The sequence below is a fragment of the Siphateles boraxobius genome, unplaced genomic scaffold (assembly GCF_051911475.1).
Source record: "Siphateles boraxobius isolate OS27281-9 unplaced genomic scaffold, OSU_SipBor_1 84, whole genome shotgun sequence".
NCBI classification, from domain to species: Eukaryota; Metazoa; Chordata; class Actinopteri; order Cypriniformes; family Leuciscidae; genus Siphateles; species Siphateles boraxobius.
Window position 1 is genome coordinate 983,536 of NW_027509213.1, and position 17,977 is coordinate 1,001,512.

At 37.2% G+C, this 17,977-nt stretch overlaps 1 protein-coding gene across 1 annotated transcript in view; it reads left to right on the forward strand.

The window, feature by feature from the left end:
* znrf2b (zinc and ring finger 2b) overlaps nucleotides 1–17,977 on the forward strand; it is a 55,091-nt gene that overhangs the window by 33,540 nt on the left and 3,574 nt on the right. Inside the window, exons 3-4 of the mRNA XM_077221668.1 lie at nucleotides 16,971–17,076; nucleotides 17,227–17,309. Of these exons, the coding sequence (XP_077077783.1) occupies nucleotides 16,971–17,076; nucleotides 17,227–17,284 (164 nt within the window). The 3' untranslated portion in view covers nucleotides 17,285–17,309. The remainder of the gene's footprint in view (nucleotides 1–16,970; nucleotides 17,077–17,226; nucleotides 17,310–17,977) is intronic.

The following is a 17,977-nucleotide window of genomic DNA, read 5'->3' on the forward strand; positions in this document are numbered from 1 at the left end:
TAAAGTATTATCCATTAACTCTCTCCCTCTACTTTTCATTATTACCAACATACACAGCGAAGTACAAAAAACACTCGTTACAACTAACAGTAAACAAATATTATACACACTTTTTCAGGGGGTGCTTAATAAACTGGTAAACTGTATATCCGTAAAACAACTCCTATGAACTGTAATAAAGTGCGCGCTCTCACTGTCATTACTGCCACGATCAGTAACGTTAAGCCTATCGCTCCTGTAAATAAACAGAGCTATGTGGATTAATACATCCAGCTACACAACAACGACAACGCTTGAGAGACATTCTCGTCAGTGCTGCAATGGCGGCGGATGTGTACAACTATCAACTCGCTGTGACCTCAATCAGTGCAGTTCATTGTTAGAACGGCAGTGTCTGTCAACACTCGTGGGCGGGGCCTGTAGCTTTAGTGATGTCACTAAAGCCGCATTCTGAAAACAGGTCGTTGGGAGACACTGCTTATGATTTATGGGGATTTAAAAAAAGGAGTGGGTGGATTTTTATCACTGTTAGGTGGTTGTGTACACACACTGCCATCATACATTTATGTCAAAACACCATACAAAAGTGAATTTTGCATAATAGGTCCCCTTTAAAGGTTTAGGTATATTACACATATACATACATGCATGCATACAATATAAAAATAAACATAATTCATACTTAAGAATTGTGTACTTGTTAGGACATTTATTAGGGAAGCAAATATAAACTCAATTGTGATTACAGGTTATCATGAAGTCAAAAGTTACTCTATTTACTTAGCTTGTGTTATTTTGGTCCTGGTCTTATTAAACAATTTGTCTGTGCATATTATTGTAAAGAAAAAAAAATGTTTGTCGTTATAATCTTTCATCAAAAAATATTTCTTATTTTAAAACCGCCTTCCAGTCAACTCCTCATGGATAAAATCAAGTTCTGTCCTTCGTTGTTTCTCGTCAAATCATATTCTGTTTTACTCAGAAACATGTCAGATTATGGAATATAAATGGCTAACATGTACATGGTGTAAATGGTCGGTTCTTGAGGCTTTTGATAGAGGGATATGGCAGTGTTTGTGTGTTTGTCTCTCCATCTCTTGCCTGTCGCTGTAGCCCACAGAGTACCAAACACCAGATGCATGCTCTCCCTCCGGGGCCCGTCTCAACACATGGCCTCTGCTGCTAATCTGGGCCAAACACTCACAGCACCACACGTAGAGCACTTGGCAGTGAACATAATAGGGCAGATGATGAATAAACCGCTGTAGTGTTTGTATCTTCACTTCAGCTCTCAGACGTTTGGAAGGAAGCGCTAGTCAGGAACCAGATGCTTGCCGCATTTATTAAACACTCTCAGCAAACACAGTTAGTTCATTAAGAATATATTAGTTGAACTATGACAGATATCAAGAGCCATTAGATGAGGGAACATCAAGTGAAAATGACAGGCAATACCCAAAATCACCAAAAAAATATGTGGTGTAGGATTTAATACATTTTTTCCCCATTAGCAAATTATTAATGGATATTTAATATTAAATTATAAAAATTTAAATTAATAATAAAAAATATTTCACATTAGGAATTTCCTAAAATCCTATTTATTTATTTATTAGAACAGCACGATCCTCGATTTAAACACCCACGTGATCTTATTGGCTCTGCCTATTAAACCTTTGTCAGATTCGATCACAACTCCCGATGCAGTTTTCATATGAAACAGCTTTACAAACGGCATCGTTATTTCTGTTACAATTCAAATGAACACAGAAGTACTGGGATGGAAGTTTATAGTTCGGATATAAACACCCATAAAATAGAGTAATAACAAAACAAAATGGAGTAAATCATCTTTGAAAGTAACTTGACGCTTCAAATAAATGTATCAATTGCATTGTTACACCAGTAGGTGGCGACAAATGTATTTGTCATTGAATCATTCATTCAAGAGATTCGTTCAAAAACGCTGATTCTTCCAGTATAAGTATACATATATGTGTGTGTGTGTGTGTGTGTGTGTGTGTGTGTGTGTGTGTGTGTGTGTGTGTGTGTGTGTGTGTGTGTGTGTGTGTGTGTGTGTGTGTGTGTGTGTGTGTGTGTGTGTGTGTGTGTGTGTGTGTATGTTTTTTTTATACATGTATAATATAATTTAACATGCAAAATCCTTTCATTTATTCATTAACAACCTTAAATGAAACCAAACAAATCGTATGCTTGTTTATGAACTTGCAAACATGTCCGATTCATCTCGCACTGCAAGAAACTTTGAGCTTAGAATTCCCATGATGCAGAGCAGCCACATATGCTGGTCCTGTTGCATTGCTCAGCCTGTCACTGCTGTGTCCTGCATGAAGGAGAGCGTGGAGAGAAAGCGTGTTCAGCCCATAGCGGATCCCAGAAGTCTGTGCAGCATGCTAAGACTCTGGCTGTGTGACAGGAAATCCCTCAGCCTCGCCAACTTCTTAAGAGAGTGAGATTGTGAGGGCAGGAAAAAAGGCTCTGAGAAGCTGGGCCGAATCGATAACTGTCCGCTCTGAGTTATCATGAGCATTGCGCTCTGTTCAACTTTAATTAGCTCTTCAGCTGACTGGGCCACTCTGTGACCCATGCATGCGCGTGTGCACGGTGTATTTTGATGTCCTTGTATTGTTGTACTTCCTGTGCCACTTAATCAGAACTGACAAACGTATCAGGCCATTTCAAGATACATTGAGGATGAGCATTTCTTATTGGTTGTGTGTGATTGTGTGAATGATCTCATGCTCTGATGTAATAAACTCCTTAAATTATGAAAATGTTTTGTTATATTTGCAGGAAGATTATCACAATAAAAATTCTTAACCTAAAAGGTTTGTTGCAACCGTTTGCTGTGCTTTGTGAAATCCAGTTCAGAAAGGGAGTCACAGACTACCTGTGCAAGTTTAAGTTATATATTAGGCTGGGTTTTTCTTTTTTTTTAACTGGCTTTATTAGTTGTATTCAGTGTAATTCTGTCACCGTAATTCAGATTATCATGTCAGATATATATTTCTCTGATTGCAAAAATGATTTTATCCAGATCAGTGTTTCTCAAACAGGTCCTGGGCCTCTGCAAACTTCCAAGGGGACTAAAGACTTAAAATTATTTAAAATTAGACCAAAGCATTAAAATAAGATAAAATGGCTAAAAATCAAGATATTATTTATTTTAATTCATCCCCTGTTTGTTGTCTTTAAAGAACATTCTTGAAAAACTGGTCCTTACCACTTTTAGTCTAATTTTAAAAGTGGAATTTCTAGACCGGGAAAATTCATGGAAACACTTTAAACCCTTGGCATATTTTATACATTTCATTAACATACACTTATCTAGTTATGCCAAGCTCTAAAATATTTTATCAGGTACAAAATGTGAGTAAAATATATTTTTAGAAATCTTTATCCTTAATATTTATTCAGTAAATCATGAACTGCTGGAAAAGTCATGGAATATTATTGTGGAAAATAAGGGGCTTTAGAGTCAAAATGTTTGAGAAACACTGGTTTAGAGGGTTGTATTTGGAGCAGAAGCTTTTGACTGTGTTTACACTGCAAGTCTTAATGCACAGATCTGATCTTTTTTTGACCATACCCGGGTGGGGGGGGGGTTTGTTCAGGTTGTTGACATTTACTTTAGACATGACTGCTATCTGATATCTGTGTTGACATTAATCCCCGGCCAAAATGATTCTGTTGGTGATGGCTTTGCGACAATTTTTTTTTTATAAAATACAATAATTTTATAATTCACGTTGGCATATATTAATAATTATTTGGCAGCATGGATAAGTTAAAAACTACCATGGATGTTTGCACAAAATCTGATAGACTAAAAAAATAACTGCAATTCTCGTTTGTTGTTTTATCTACAGTTTGTTTATATCTAGAATTTTGAAGTAGCGCAGTAACTGTACGTTCACACCGCCGGTGGCGAGAGCGGCAAAATTCGCTCTCGCCGCCCTGCCAGCGACGCCGTGGAAAGATTCGTGGACGCTCTGATGCTCTGACGTAGATCGAACGCGTGGTCATTTTTACAACTGTATTTAAAGGGGCCACAAAGCATCAATCATCGATCGTTATTTTTGCAGAAAATTGATCGATGGAAAAAACTTAACAATTATAGTGACATGTTTGCTAATGAAATAAACAAATTAAAAGCCATTTGTGTGGTGTGGCTCTTGTGTTCATGGTTAAGTGCTATTATAATTTACATTCCCGCTGAAAAACAAGCGTTCTAGCGCCAAAATATTGCCTATAAATACTAGTGTTGCGCGCCTTCTTATCAAATTCAAATGATCAACCTCCTCAATTTTGCTTGGGAACTAATGTGGTCGGAACCAAAGTTTACAGGACTGCGTTCTCTGGACTCCTCTCAAACGGAGCACTTCTATATTCCGATTGGTTGCCGCCGAACTGCGTCATTGCTTATTACCATAAAGTTGACCTGACTTCAACTCTCCTCGCCGCTCTCACTGTCCAAGACGCGCCGCCCTCGCCGGAGCTCGCCGCCGGCTCTCATTGAAAATGAATGACTTCCGGCCACTTTGACGCTCTCGCCGGCGGCGGTGTGAACGCACAGTAAGATTTATTTGAATGAACGTTTCTGTGTTTACATCAGTGCAAAAAATTCCGATCTGTCAGATGAAAGTAAAAAATCGGATTTTTTTGGGCCCGTGTAAACGCATCCTTAGTGTAGTTATTTCTGTTAGTAACTTGCAGTGTAGCTAACTACTTTTTCAAAAGGGTAGCTTGGTTGTTTAACCCTGTAAAGCCTGACATATATTTAAAAAAAAAAGTCAGAAATATTTATTTTTTTATGGAACAGTTTAATAACCTTTAGACAATATTTTTTACAATATTTTTTGCATTTTTTTTGTTTTTTTGTGAAGTATTATATTTGATACGTCAGGATTTTTTATGATATAGTTAGAATATGAAGTAAAATCAAACATCTTTATTTTATTTAGAAAATAAAACTGAGCCAAACTGAGCAAACATGCAATTTGGTTCAGTTGCTGATATAAATATGGTCAAAAAATAATATTAAATTCTGATAGTTTGTAATGTATCAGTGAGATCTTTACGATAGTATAGCGACTACTTACATAATGCATATAATTATCAGTTGTCTTCCAATAATGTCTTAGTAACTAAGATAACGTTTAAAGTAACACCAGGTAACTTTTCAACCTTCATAATATATTTCCAAGTCTCTTGTGATGGTACATCGACTTACAATAGGTTGAATGACACGTCTGCCATAGCCTGACGGGGTCTGTAGCGTTTTTAATCGTACTTTTAAATTTCGGGTTTCGGGTAGTAACCGGCGAACAAAGAGAACTAAAAAACTCGACTGCTTTACGGCATATGCGTCACTTCCACCACCACCCCCACTTCCTTAAAATCGCAGGGCTGTCAAGTGTCACGCATTTCGGTCTTTTGTCACGCTCTCCCGCCACATATTGTATTTCTCACGCTGAAAAACTATTTGTAATATATTTAATATGCCGCAGCGCCCAAAACTCTGGCCGCGCCGCTCTCACTGTGGAACAGGCATGAATTCAAGCGCGTCTCCTCTGGTGTTGTTCGTCTGGTGTTGTTAGCCAATCAGAAAATAGCACTATTGTATCTGGGTAACATTTAACGCAACAACCAATGACACCCCGTAGTCTGGGGTGTTTTTTTGTCTGCCTGACTATGTTACGGAAGCTATCTTATCCTCCGTTTATCTTCATGAATCAGGTAATGATTATTTTTCTTGCCTCAAGCTATAATGCAAATCGATTTGTAAAATTTGCAGATTTATTTATGGTAGCTTGATATTATAATATTGACGATATATGGTTATTATCTACCACTCAAACATTGCATTGAAGTATCATATAGATTCAGTAAAACGGTAACCAATAGACTAGGCTACTATATTGACACTGGCTTGTAAACGTGATCATCGCGATCATTTGTCGTTAGAAAAAAAATAAAACCCATGAAATTATATTCATATGACATGCTGAAATATATGCCACTGTACCTGGGATGAAGACATTTCACACGCGACGCAAGCTGAACACCTGCATGTGACCTCCTCCTACAGTGTTCAGGGCTATCATGGTTGTCAACAAATGCACGATGACAGAGTTTACGACAGTAGTAGAGGACAATACTGTTTCCCAACTGTACGGGGACCCCGAGAGCAAAAGTTACCTGGTGTTACTTTAAAAGCATAGTTTATGATCAAACCTCTGTATAGTTTCAAAACATAATGCAATGCAATAAAACGATGATTGAGAGATGAACAAATAAACTAATCAAAAACGCTGATGGATTATATTTGATGCTCTCATTTGAACATGATTTTTAATATAACTGCTAAAAAAACTATCAATCAGACAACAGAAGGCATGTAATAGGTTGTGTACATCAGGTTTTTCAAATTCAAAATTTTGATCATGTTGATCCTTTAGAGACCTTAGAATTGTGTGTGTGAAATATGATACAGTAGCTTCATAGGGTTCACTTCCTATTGAACAGCTTGACAAACTGGTTTCAACGTCTCTTTCAAACACTTTATCATGTTTAAATCTTCTCAGCAGACTTTACCTCAAAATCAGCACAGGAAATGCAGAAAAAGCCCGCAGGTTTAGTTCGTGTCTGTTATGAGGTTATTCCTGTTTTTTTTTTTTATCTTGTCTTTATCAATAGTTACATCATGTTTACATGAATCTCTAACCATATATGCTAGTGATCGTCTTGTTACTTGGTAAAATCTCCTGCTTAGTGATGATTGTCCAGCTGAGACATGCATTTTAATTACTTCATAGGATCTATAGATTTCACAGTAAGGGTGCCATAAAAATGTCCTCGGTCATCCTAACAGATGCAGTGCTCAGTCCCGAGGTTAGATGGGGTGGACAAGCCCCTGAGAGGGTCAATAATTTGCCGACCTTTTGTTAAACCGTAGGGAATAGCGTCACCATGCCAACCACGCAGCTAGCGACCTGCGACCTTTAACTCGAACGTCTGAGGCGAGACGTGAGCTCGAATCAAATACGGGATGTTTGCTTCCTGTTCTCGGGGGAAATAACACGCTTCAGTCAGAGATGCACTAATAAAAGCATGATCATGATGTATATGAGGTCGCCACTCATTTGTCCTCATGTGATCAATAGTTTGCTCTTATTTAATCTCTGATTTCATATAATGAAAACTTGTCTAGGTCATACCCAAAATCAAAAGAAAATACTGATTATATGTTTCATAAAGGAACTGTCCATTTTAGGACCCTCATGTTTTGCCGTGTGACATTATTTTCATAAGTAATGACATTCTCATGACTAATGCATACAAATGTTTTTATCTCTCATTGTTTTTTGTAATTCCTATTAGTTTTAATGGTAATTAAACATCATTTTACTGTAATGCAGTAAATGTATACCATACAGGGACGTTTGCTTCCTGTTCTTTGGAGAAACATGAACACACTTTAATAACAGTTGCACTAATAACTCCATGATCACAGAATATATGTGTGATCATTTGTCCTTGTGTGACCAATAGTTTCTCATCTAATCTCGAATTTGACATTTAGTCTTCTGTAATAAAAAATATTGTTATACGTTGTAAAACATTTGTAGAATTAAACCGTTTTTTCTCACAAACTGCTAATAAATTTCACAAATAATTATGAAGAAATGGCATGTAAAGCATTGAATTAAATGTAGGGGTGTGCGATATTGCCAAAAAATAAAATCTCTATTCTTTTGTTGTTTTTCAATACGTATAATTAGGCGATATGATTGTCTTTATGAACGGGTAACTGAATCGTTGATTCAAGTGATTAATTTAAAAACTGATTCATTCAAGTATGAAAAAGTTGCTCTGAGATGCAGAACAATTCTGCTCTGGCTTTGTTTCAAACTATTTTCATTGGCGAAACACAGAAAAACAGACAATATTGTGTCCAAAATATAACTCACTCAATATTAACTTCTTGTTTGTTGAACTGGTGTATAAAATCAATATCACAATTATGATTGCTCTGATGCGCTGATATTCTGGAAAACTGCATGCGTTTACATGCACCCTCATAATAATGCGATTACATTGGGATTTTGGCAATGTTGCGATTTAAACTTATGTAAACGCAATGCTTCGATCAAACTAATGTGATTAAGCTCATAATCACAGTAACCATATTTGCATTAAACTATGTGGTGTACGCTGATTTTTATTGCAATAAACAGGCATGTAAACACCTTAATCTCATTATTACCGCTCTGACCAAATTGTGCATGTGCTCTGTTCTACACGGATGCAGTGTGTTATTCACACAACTTCGTAAATTAAATCTGTGACATTATTCTGAAGTTTTCTCTTCTCCAGATCGTTAAACTCTGCACAGTCTCTGTTCCGTATCTTCATCCAGGCAGAGCGAAGAATGCGACGTCAACGTAGACAAACTCGGCATTGCGATGTTCATCACGGTGCCGAATAATATTCAGTACGTCCATAAAATGTATTTTTGAATTTGATGTGAGTGGATTAAAACAATGGCCGGTAACATGCATACTACTGTATGTGCCTACCTGAGTGTGGTATAACCATACTTATTAGCAAATAATCAGAATAATGAAAATTGCATGTAAACTCGAGTGAAGAGTTCTGCTCGTGTTATGTAAACATCTTACTGCGATTAAGACCTTACTCTGATTATTAGAAATAATCACATTATTGGTGCACAACTGCACATGTAAACAGTCTCTCTTGCTTGTGATATTACTTGCCTATATGTTATTAAAAAAATCAAAGGGATATTTTTGCCCTCATAACTTGAATTATAGGGGCATTCTAATTGCATTCTAATTTTTGCACAATGTCAACTTGCATATTGGTGAAACAACAATTACGATATAATCACACACTTCGAATTAAATGTGAGATTTAAGTAGAAAGACTGAAATGGTATTTTCTTGTAAAGTGTAACTTTGTTATATTTAAAACTTTGGAAAACCCTGAAAAATTTGGTGTAGTAGAAACAATTTTCACTCCGAAATTGCCAGTAAATTTCACAAATATTTACAAAGAAATGGCAGGTAACACAGCATGGATGCCAGCCGAACTTAGCCCCGCCCACAACTTTTTGTTGTGTCTGGACTCGATCCGTTGTGAAGCAACTATGCCCGAACCAAAGCTTTTCGGACCAATCAAATTGTCAGGGCGAGCTTTATACGATGATGGACGATAATCAACAGTAACGTAATCATTCACGTCACAGAAGAGCGCTTGAGTTAAACTCGTTTACAACAAAGAATGGCTGCCGCTGGAGAATTTAGATGTGTAGATTCAGCCATCGCGTCTGTTAGAAGATGTAGACAGCGCATTCATTTTAAAAGAGGAACAGAGAACCACGAACCGCGATTCAGGCATTTGTCGATGGGAAAGATGTTTTTGCCATCCTTCCTACGCTATTGGGCAAAAATGTAATTTATCAGCTGGCCCCCGATGGTCGCTCTGATTGGTTGTAGGTCTATCCAATTGAGTGCCGAGGCATTTTGTTTCCTGTTTCGGTTGAAACGCGCCCCATAATCACAGCCCAATGGAGCAGTATCAGACTCACATTCTGACTAGAATCTGAGTATGACAACGTCAGGCTAGGTAACACATTGAATTAGCTGTGAAATTTTGAAGTAGAAAGACTGAAATAGTATTTTCTTGTAAAAATTCTGTTTTATTTAAAACCTTATCTCTTCATTGTCAAGTACATGTGCCTTTCTATTTGTGCTCGGTTTTCTGAATTTTGTTGTAGAATGCCTTGTTGTCTATTCTGTAACAGGTTTACGGCAATGTGAACGTGCTTTGATTTAGTAGGTCATGAATGAACCCTGTTTGTTCATGTGAGAATCAAGAGTACAGGCTGTTTTCCTGTGTGTTTTATCTCTGATGAGTGATCAATCTCATCATGCAACTTCAGTAAAACATGCAGGTGCCTGCCTTCCTGAACATAGACGACATAGATATTTCTTTCCATACTGCAGCAAATTAATGTTTTTTTACTCTCAGAAAAGTGTTCAGTTGTTGTAGCTGCAGGTTTGGGAATGGGGTTTATCTGCAGAAGTATTGCCCCAGATGAACCGCAGTCAGAGGAGAGAGAGATAGAGAGAGGTAATCAATACTCATCTTTCTCGTAGATACAGACCACAAAAAGAAAAAGGAGAAGAAAATCTTCCAAAGTAGACAGCCATTATGCTGAGGGTTGTTGTTTTTAATGGCCCTTTTGAATCACATATTTAAAGGGTTTAGCTGATAGATGTAATTAGATTTAGAGGTCGGCCAATACTTTTTTTTTTTTAAGAAACCAACACTGATGTCTGTAAGTTACAGATTACTGGTTTTATATAATGAGGAATTAAACGAGGCACTAAAAGGTACAAAAATGACCCATTTAAAAAATGTGCAGTGGTTGTTTTTTCATGTTGGACAATCTCATGAAAACTTGTCCAGGTATTACCTTAAATAGAAAGAAAAATATAACTGATTCGGCTATATATTTCATAAACGAACTGTCCAGTTTAGGCCCCTTATTTTTCTTATATAGTCTTTGCGACATTATTTTCATGACAATTAAGCACATTTCACTCTTTTTCCATTTCACTTTTTTCATTCTTATGATCGTAATGGATTTACATGACCATTTATTCATTTAGTAGACACTTTTATGCAAAGTAACTTACAAATAGGAATATAAGCAATTGATAGAAACTATCAAGTAAAGCATACAGATGTTTTAATTTTTCTGTGCTTTTGTAATTGCTATTATTCTCAAAGGTAATTGAACATTATTTTAGCTGTAATACACTAAATAAGTAATGAAATCAAATTATTTTTTATATTTTTTTAAATATTAATAAATATGCAGTACAACAAATAATACCGTGGTGTACAAATAATATATTGTTGTTTGCGACACACAAATGAGAATAAATATATTTTTGGGGCTAAATGTGCTTAATTCTTGAAACTAATGTCTTGATGCTATTTTCTTTTGCACTTTGCATAATTTTGATTTGGGGCTGAATATGACCTGGACATCCCGGCAGTCTCTCTGCATCTGGTGTTGGTGGATGTGCCCGGTTAAAGAGCGCAGGGTCATGATGAGGGTGTGATGTGGATCGTTAGGCCAATCAGAGAGACACGAGAGAGGAACTTTTACAGTGACGTCACCTGCAAGGCTTCCCTCTGCGTTTGTGTCTTAAAGGGCAAACTAAAGCCTGTTCAGCGACAAAATAAGAATTCATTCGTTTTCAGTGGCTTGCGGTGACAAACATTAGCGACTGATGTTTCTAGCAAGTTCAGATAAGTTTAACTTGATGCAAATGCAGAAAGACTTGAAGGAGAAGTTATTGCATATATGATACGGCTTTGAGCATGTACAAGCTAGATAATGCAAATGAAAGTACGCAAGCTGATCAATGTGTGTGTGTGTGTGTGTGTGTGTGTGTGTGTGTGTGTGAACTGTGAGCAGGCGTTCATGTTTACAGTGTCTCTCCCGGCGTTCTCCGTGGCTGTTTGTACCCGTCACTCTCTGAAGGTCACTGATGTCATGACTGCTGCTTCTAATCACTGCAGTCGTGCAACGGGTCGTACATGTTCAGTCCACATTCTGCCTGTGTCAGTGTCACTGACACCACAGCTGAGCTCTGCTTACACACACGCACACTCACTCACAATCTCACTCCCTCACTCACTCACAGCATGTTGTGTTCAAGTATCGCAGTCAAAGTTTATCTTAAAAACGGAATCTTATTGGTTTGCAGGACAAATAAAATTGTGGCCACGAATTTCCCTAAGAACAACTTATTTATTTTAATTTTAATGGATTAGTTGGAGCAGGGTTTTTAGCAGGGTTTTTTTTCTTGTGATATTATTTTCATGACAATTTAGTATATTTTACTCCAACTTATCATAATTGTAATGAATACAGATTTTTTTAAAGTGCCCTATTATGCTTTTTCAAATATAAATTTTGATTTAGCTGTTTGTGAATGTAGAAGGTCTTCAAAATTTTAAAGATCAAAGTTCACGACAAATAAAGTTATTGTCTCCAAAAAGAACCCGTAGAATCCAAACTGACTCAATGAGCCGTCAGCAATTCCAGTCTTGCTTCCTGCTTGAACCTACATAGGTTTGTAACAAATTTGCATAATGCAAGTCTATGGTCTTCATTGGCTGCCCACGAACAACATCTACTTTGACCTGCCCTCAAACACTGTAGTTGTGGCTGAGCCCTGGAAGAGTTTAGTTTGTGTTGTTCTTGTCAAGCAGAAGCTGTTTTCTGCGCTGCAAAAGCAAATCCACTTTGCAAGCACTTCCATAGGATAAGGATTGACACTGTCATTATTGTTAGTATCAAGTGCTGAGGAAGCCTCTGGAGCTGAAATTCAGATATGCTAATGGGCATTTCGAGCAGAGTAGACCCTAGGAAAGGAGGGGTTTAGAGAGACCGAATTCTTGATCCAACCATTTTAGAGACTGTGAAAAGAGGTTATGCTAAAATGTATATTATGAGAAAATGAAAGCGTTTTTGAGCTTGGTTGAACGCAAACCTATTGTAGGAGACTCCAAAACAAAATTATATTTTTATTTTGTGTGCATGTTATTCCTGGTACTCTCAAAGTTATTCTCAAACATTTTTTATTACTGTAATACAGTAAAGGCAGTACAACAAATATGTACTATTGCTAAAATACTTTTTTTGCATTCTCATTTTCCAATAAGATTTTATCTTTTCCTTGAAGTAAATTTTGGAGCTAAATGAGCTTATTTGTTATGAAACTAATATCTTAATGATCCCATTTTCTTTTGGATTTTGCATGTTTTCTTTTTTGATTTGGGGTGAATACAACCCGGACGCATTCTTGACAGGTTTTTAGTGAGCTTCCATCCCAACGGGCTCGTATATATTCAAGAGACATTTGGGAAATATAATTATAAAATAAAATAAATTATGCAAAAAAATTTTTTTTTATGATTTTGGTGTGAAATATGACCTAGATTTGTTCTTGACGGGTGAGATTGTCCCAATAAGGCCCGTTCAGCTCTTGGTTTGCCATGTTATCCGTGTGTTCCCAGATCTGGAAAGTTCCCAGTGGGAATTCAACCCTGTGCACTTGTGGTCAGTCGCTCAGAGTCCATGCGCCGCTGTCATCTGCCCCTCATGTGACCCAGTGTACCGCTCATGCGCCGGCCATAATGGGAAGGTTTATCCAGTATTATGTAACAGTTAATGACTCTGTTTATTTTAGCCAGCGAGTGTCGCAGATGTCACAGCCTCGGCGGTTTAACAGTGTTCCCAGTGACATTCACAGCTCTGATACGCATCTCAGATTGCTCAGCAAGATGGTGTTGATTTTACAGGAATATTGTACTGAAAAATACAGAATTAATCTCAATTGAACCCATTTTAAATTTAAAATTATTTATGAATTATTTGGTAAAATGTTCTTCAGAAGTTTCTCTTTAAAAACTCAGGGAGATGTAAAGGAGTTCTCAGATTCATTTCATTCAAGTATCAACTTGGTCTGAGATGTTCCTAAAATTCATTATGAGAAATAAAAACAGGCACAAATGAGTCATTTTTATAATAAGAGTACAGAACTATAAAATTAATGAATGAAATCAATTTATGAGAAATGTTTGAGTTCATATTATGTAGGCAACATTAATTTGCACACTTCACCTTTAAGAGCTCAGGACACGCATATAAACGTCACTGTCCTGATAGATGAGAATAGTGTGAGAGCTGCATCGCGGCTCCTTATAACATTACGACTCTAATCCGGTCGGTATTTGTGTCGGATCACTTCTGTCTGATATATGATTTTTATTCCTTGGGAATTCCCACCCACTAATGAACTCTAAGTCATATTAGCATAAGATGATGGTCATTTCCAGTTAGACTAATAAGATCTCTGTTAGGAAGTGCCTGGTTATTAAAATCATGAAGTTTGTGTATATTTTGTTTACCACCTTCACACTAAAGTCAAGTCAAGGTTTATTTATAGAGCACAAGTTTAACACAACCGTAGTTTATCCAAAGTGCTTTACAGTACAATAAAATAAATCAATTAAATAAAATAAAGAGAAAAGTAGTAGAAAAAAAGGAGATAAAAATCAAGTATCAAAATCATTCAGTGTATATACATGCATATTGTAACGTAGAACACCGACTATTTTAAAATGCGTCCACAACATTACTCGAATGCAAGAGAGTAAAAATAGTTTTTTTAGCTGGATTTAAAAGCAACCAGAGATGGAGACTGAAAAGTTCCTGATGTTTAAAGGTAAATTGTTCCAGAGCTTTGGGGCGACTACAGTGAATACACTAAAAGTATTTAAAGCTTCTACAACTTGTTACTAAAAAGTTATGCTTACTATAAGTAGTGTATATAATGCACTATTTTATAATAGTATGTAATTATTTGTGATTGACAGTTGATATATATATGAAAAAGTGTTTTCTTGCAACCACAGTTTGCTATGGGAGAATACTACACTGGAATATTGCATAATACTCAATTTTTAGCAAAAACACATATGCAGTCGGCGTGAAGAGCCTCAATTGTGTTTTTAACTCACTGAAGCCCAAATTGTTCAGTTTCCTTTAAAGTTTATTTGCTTTGTTCAGAACAAGCAGTCTAATGCAAGACTGAGATTCTGAGATTTTCGTGTTGCATGTCATGATTTGTTTTTGTTGCGTGTGCTCAGTTTTCAGTGTGTAAGGAACATTGATTCTCCATCAATCACTAAAGTATAGAGCGATATAGAGTGGAAAGCAGCAGTGACACACACGGACTACCAGTTCACTTTCATCTGATCGATCACCAAACACTGTATCAGCACGTCTAGGAACATGCGTCAGTCTTGTACGTATGATTTATGTCAGATGCAGAGGGAAATCCACGCAGGAGACTGAAAAACCGATTTTAAAATTGAACCACCTTTTAACTTGATGCAGCATCTCAAAACACTCATGGTTTGCATGTAAACTAGATTTAACATTTGCTAAAAATGAGCTGCTGATGTTGTTGGGGTGCTGCGGGTGGTTGCTAGGGTGTTATGTGTTTGTTCTGGTGCTGCGGGTGGTTGTTAGGGTGTAATGTGGTTGTTAAGGTACAGTGGGTGGTTGTTGGGGTGTTATGTGGTCGTTAGGATGCTGTGGGTGGTTTTCGGGGTATTATGTAGTCGTTAGGGTGTTGTGAGTGGTTGCCGTGGTGTTATGTGGTCGTTAGGGTACAGTGGGTGGTTGTTGGGCTGTTATGTGGTCGTTAGGGTGCTATGGGTGGTTGCCGTGGTGTTATGTAGTCGTTAGGGTGTTGTGAGTGGTTGCCGTGGTGTTATGTGGTCGTTAGGGTGCTATGGGTGGTTGCCGTGGTGTTATGTAGTCGTTAGGGTGTTGTGAGTGGTTGAGGGGGTGTTATGTAGTCGTTAGGGTGTTGTGAGTGGTTGCCGTGATGTTATGTGGTCGTTAGGGTACAGTGGGTGGTTGTTGGGCTGTTATGTGGTCGTTAGGGTGCTATGGGTGGTTGCCGTGGTGTTATGTAGTCGTTAGGGTGTTGTGAGTGGTTGCCGTGGTGTTATGTGGTCGTTAGGGTGCTATGGGTGGTTGCCGTGGTGTTATGTAGTCGTTAGGGTGTTGTGAGTGGTTGAGGGGGTGTTATGTAGTCGTTAGGGTGTTGTGATTGGTTGCAAGGGTATTTAATTTAATTTATTCTGAACCTAAATGTCCTAAAAGTACCACAACCTGAATATAGCTCTTAGCACCATTCCTTCAGGTTATGTTAATCTAGTTTAGATTCATATAAAGCTCAGTCACATGTCTCATGAATATTCAGCTATGTGAATGAGAGCCTTCAGGCTGTGAAGTGTAAGTGTTTATATGTAAATCCTCGTATGATCCCGTGTGAAGGGCCACAGGTGTGTGTTCACCTCACTCTACCAACAAACACTGACCGCTGTCATCTGGGTTTATTAAACTCAAAACATTAGCTCTTATTTTTGCTTCAGTTTTCAGCCTGAAATCAAACTTGATCTTATTTACTTCATTGTTCCACGTCTTATTGTGAATAATTCATCAATGCATGTAACTAAAGTTTGTCTTGATGATTTATTATCACAAACTCATTTCATAGACACTTTTCACCATCCAATTAATGAATTTTTGCTCATTTAATATCTCATTTCATGCTGAAATACATCACATTACAGATGTGAAATCGTTTGTGATTTGGACCCTGTGCACGTTTTCTGCATGTAAACAGCAGGAACGAGTCAGTGGTCAGAAAGATTGGTCTTCAGCGCCACCTTCTGCTCATTTATAAAAGATACTTTGACTCCCACATGTTGGGCCTGATTCATGAAAATCAAGTTAAATTCTGGGTAAATTGTTTTTACATTGTTGTCTTTAATTCAAAGCATTTCAGGTGTCATGAATGATTTACACAGAAGTTTCATGAAAATTATTAGATATACCAGTCATTGATCTGATGTGTTTATGCAGCGTGACTTGCATTTATTTGCAGGTTCAATTTGGTAACCAGAAGTGAAGTGTCTCACTGTTGACAGCAAAGCATGCTCGTTTCTTGTGTGTGTGTGTGTGTGTGTGTGTGTGTGTGTGTGTGTGTGTGTGTGTGTGTGTGTGTGTGTGTGTGTGTGTGTGTGTGTGTGTGTGTGTGTGTGTGTGTGTGTGTGTGTCTGCGTGCCTATTCATTATATATTTTCCTTTTCCAGTTATCAAATAAAACTGAAAAAGTCATGGAAGTTCTTTGGCCACAAATTATGCTAATCCTCCTGAATTATGAATTACTTACAATCTTTTTGATTCTTACTTAGAATCTTTTGATTACACTCAGAGACTGAGTGTCTGATTTTGAGTGTTCCTCTTTGTCGTTTCTCAGAGGACGTCCTGTCGAAGGACGCAGGAGAATGTGCAATATGTCTGGAGGATCTGGTCCAGGGAGACACCATCGCTCGCCTGCCCTGCCTCTGCATCTATCACAAAGGGTAAAGCTCTTCCTGTGTGTGTGTGTGTGTGTGTGTGTGTGTGTGTGTGTGTGTGTGTGTGTGTGTGTGTGTGTGTGTGTGTGTGTGTGTGTGTGTGTGTGTGAGTGACGTGAGTTTGTTTTCACTTATATTAACACTGCTTTCTTTCAGCTGTATTGATGAGTGGTTTGAAGTGAACCGATCGTGTCCTGAACATCCTTCAGATTAAAAGCGCCACTCTCACCTTTGCACAGGTAACACACATTCACACTCCTGAATCAAGTGAATTCATGTTTACATTAATAATATCAGAGAGATCCATTTCACTTATTGACATGATGGCATTTAAATGCATGTGCTTTTAAATAAAAATGAAAAGCATTTTTATTTAAATGCTTTTCATTTTCAAACTCTAGCTAAAACAGTTTCATGTTGTCTTCAACTGCATGCAGTTATTATTATTATTATTATAAGGCAAGACACTCCAGGTGAATAGTGGAAAAAAATAACATGGATATCACAGTTCTTCCCAAGCTGATTAATGACATTAAGAAATGCTAACATTTTTTATATTACAAATTTTGTGTGATGTTTTGTTTGAAAATACAAATGAGGCATTATAGAATTAAATATACACTATTTTGTATACATTTCCAGAATATAAATATGAACATTGGTTAAAGCCAGGATCAAAATTCAGTTACAATTTATTTTAAGATGACGTAATTACTTTGTACTTACTCAAATAAGTACTGATTAATATTAAGTAACTACATGTACCTACTATAGAGTTACAGTTAGTGTCAGGGTTTGGTTAAGGGGTTAGTTACTTGTAATTATGCATAATTTACTGTTACTACTTTAGTAACAGTAGTACTTTAGTAACTTTAGTTTTTTACATGGATATCTCTTTTTTTCACAG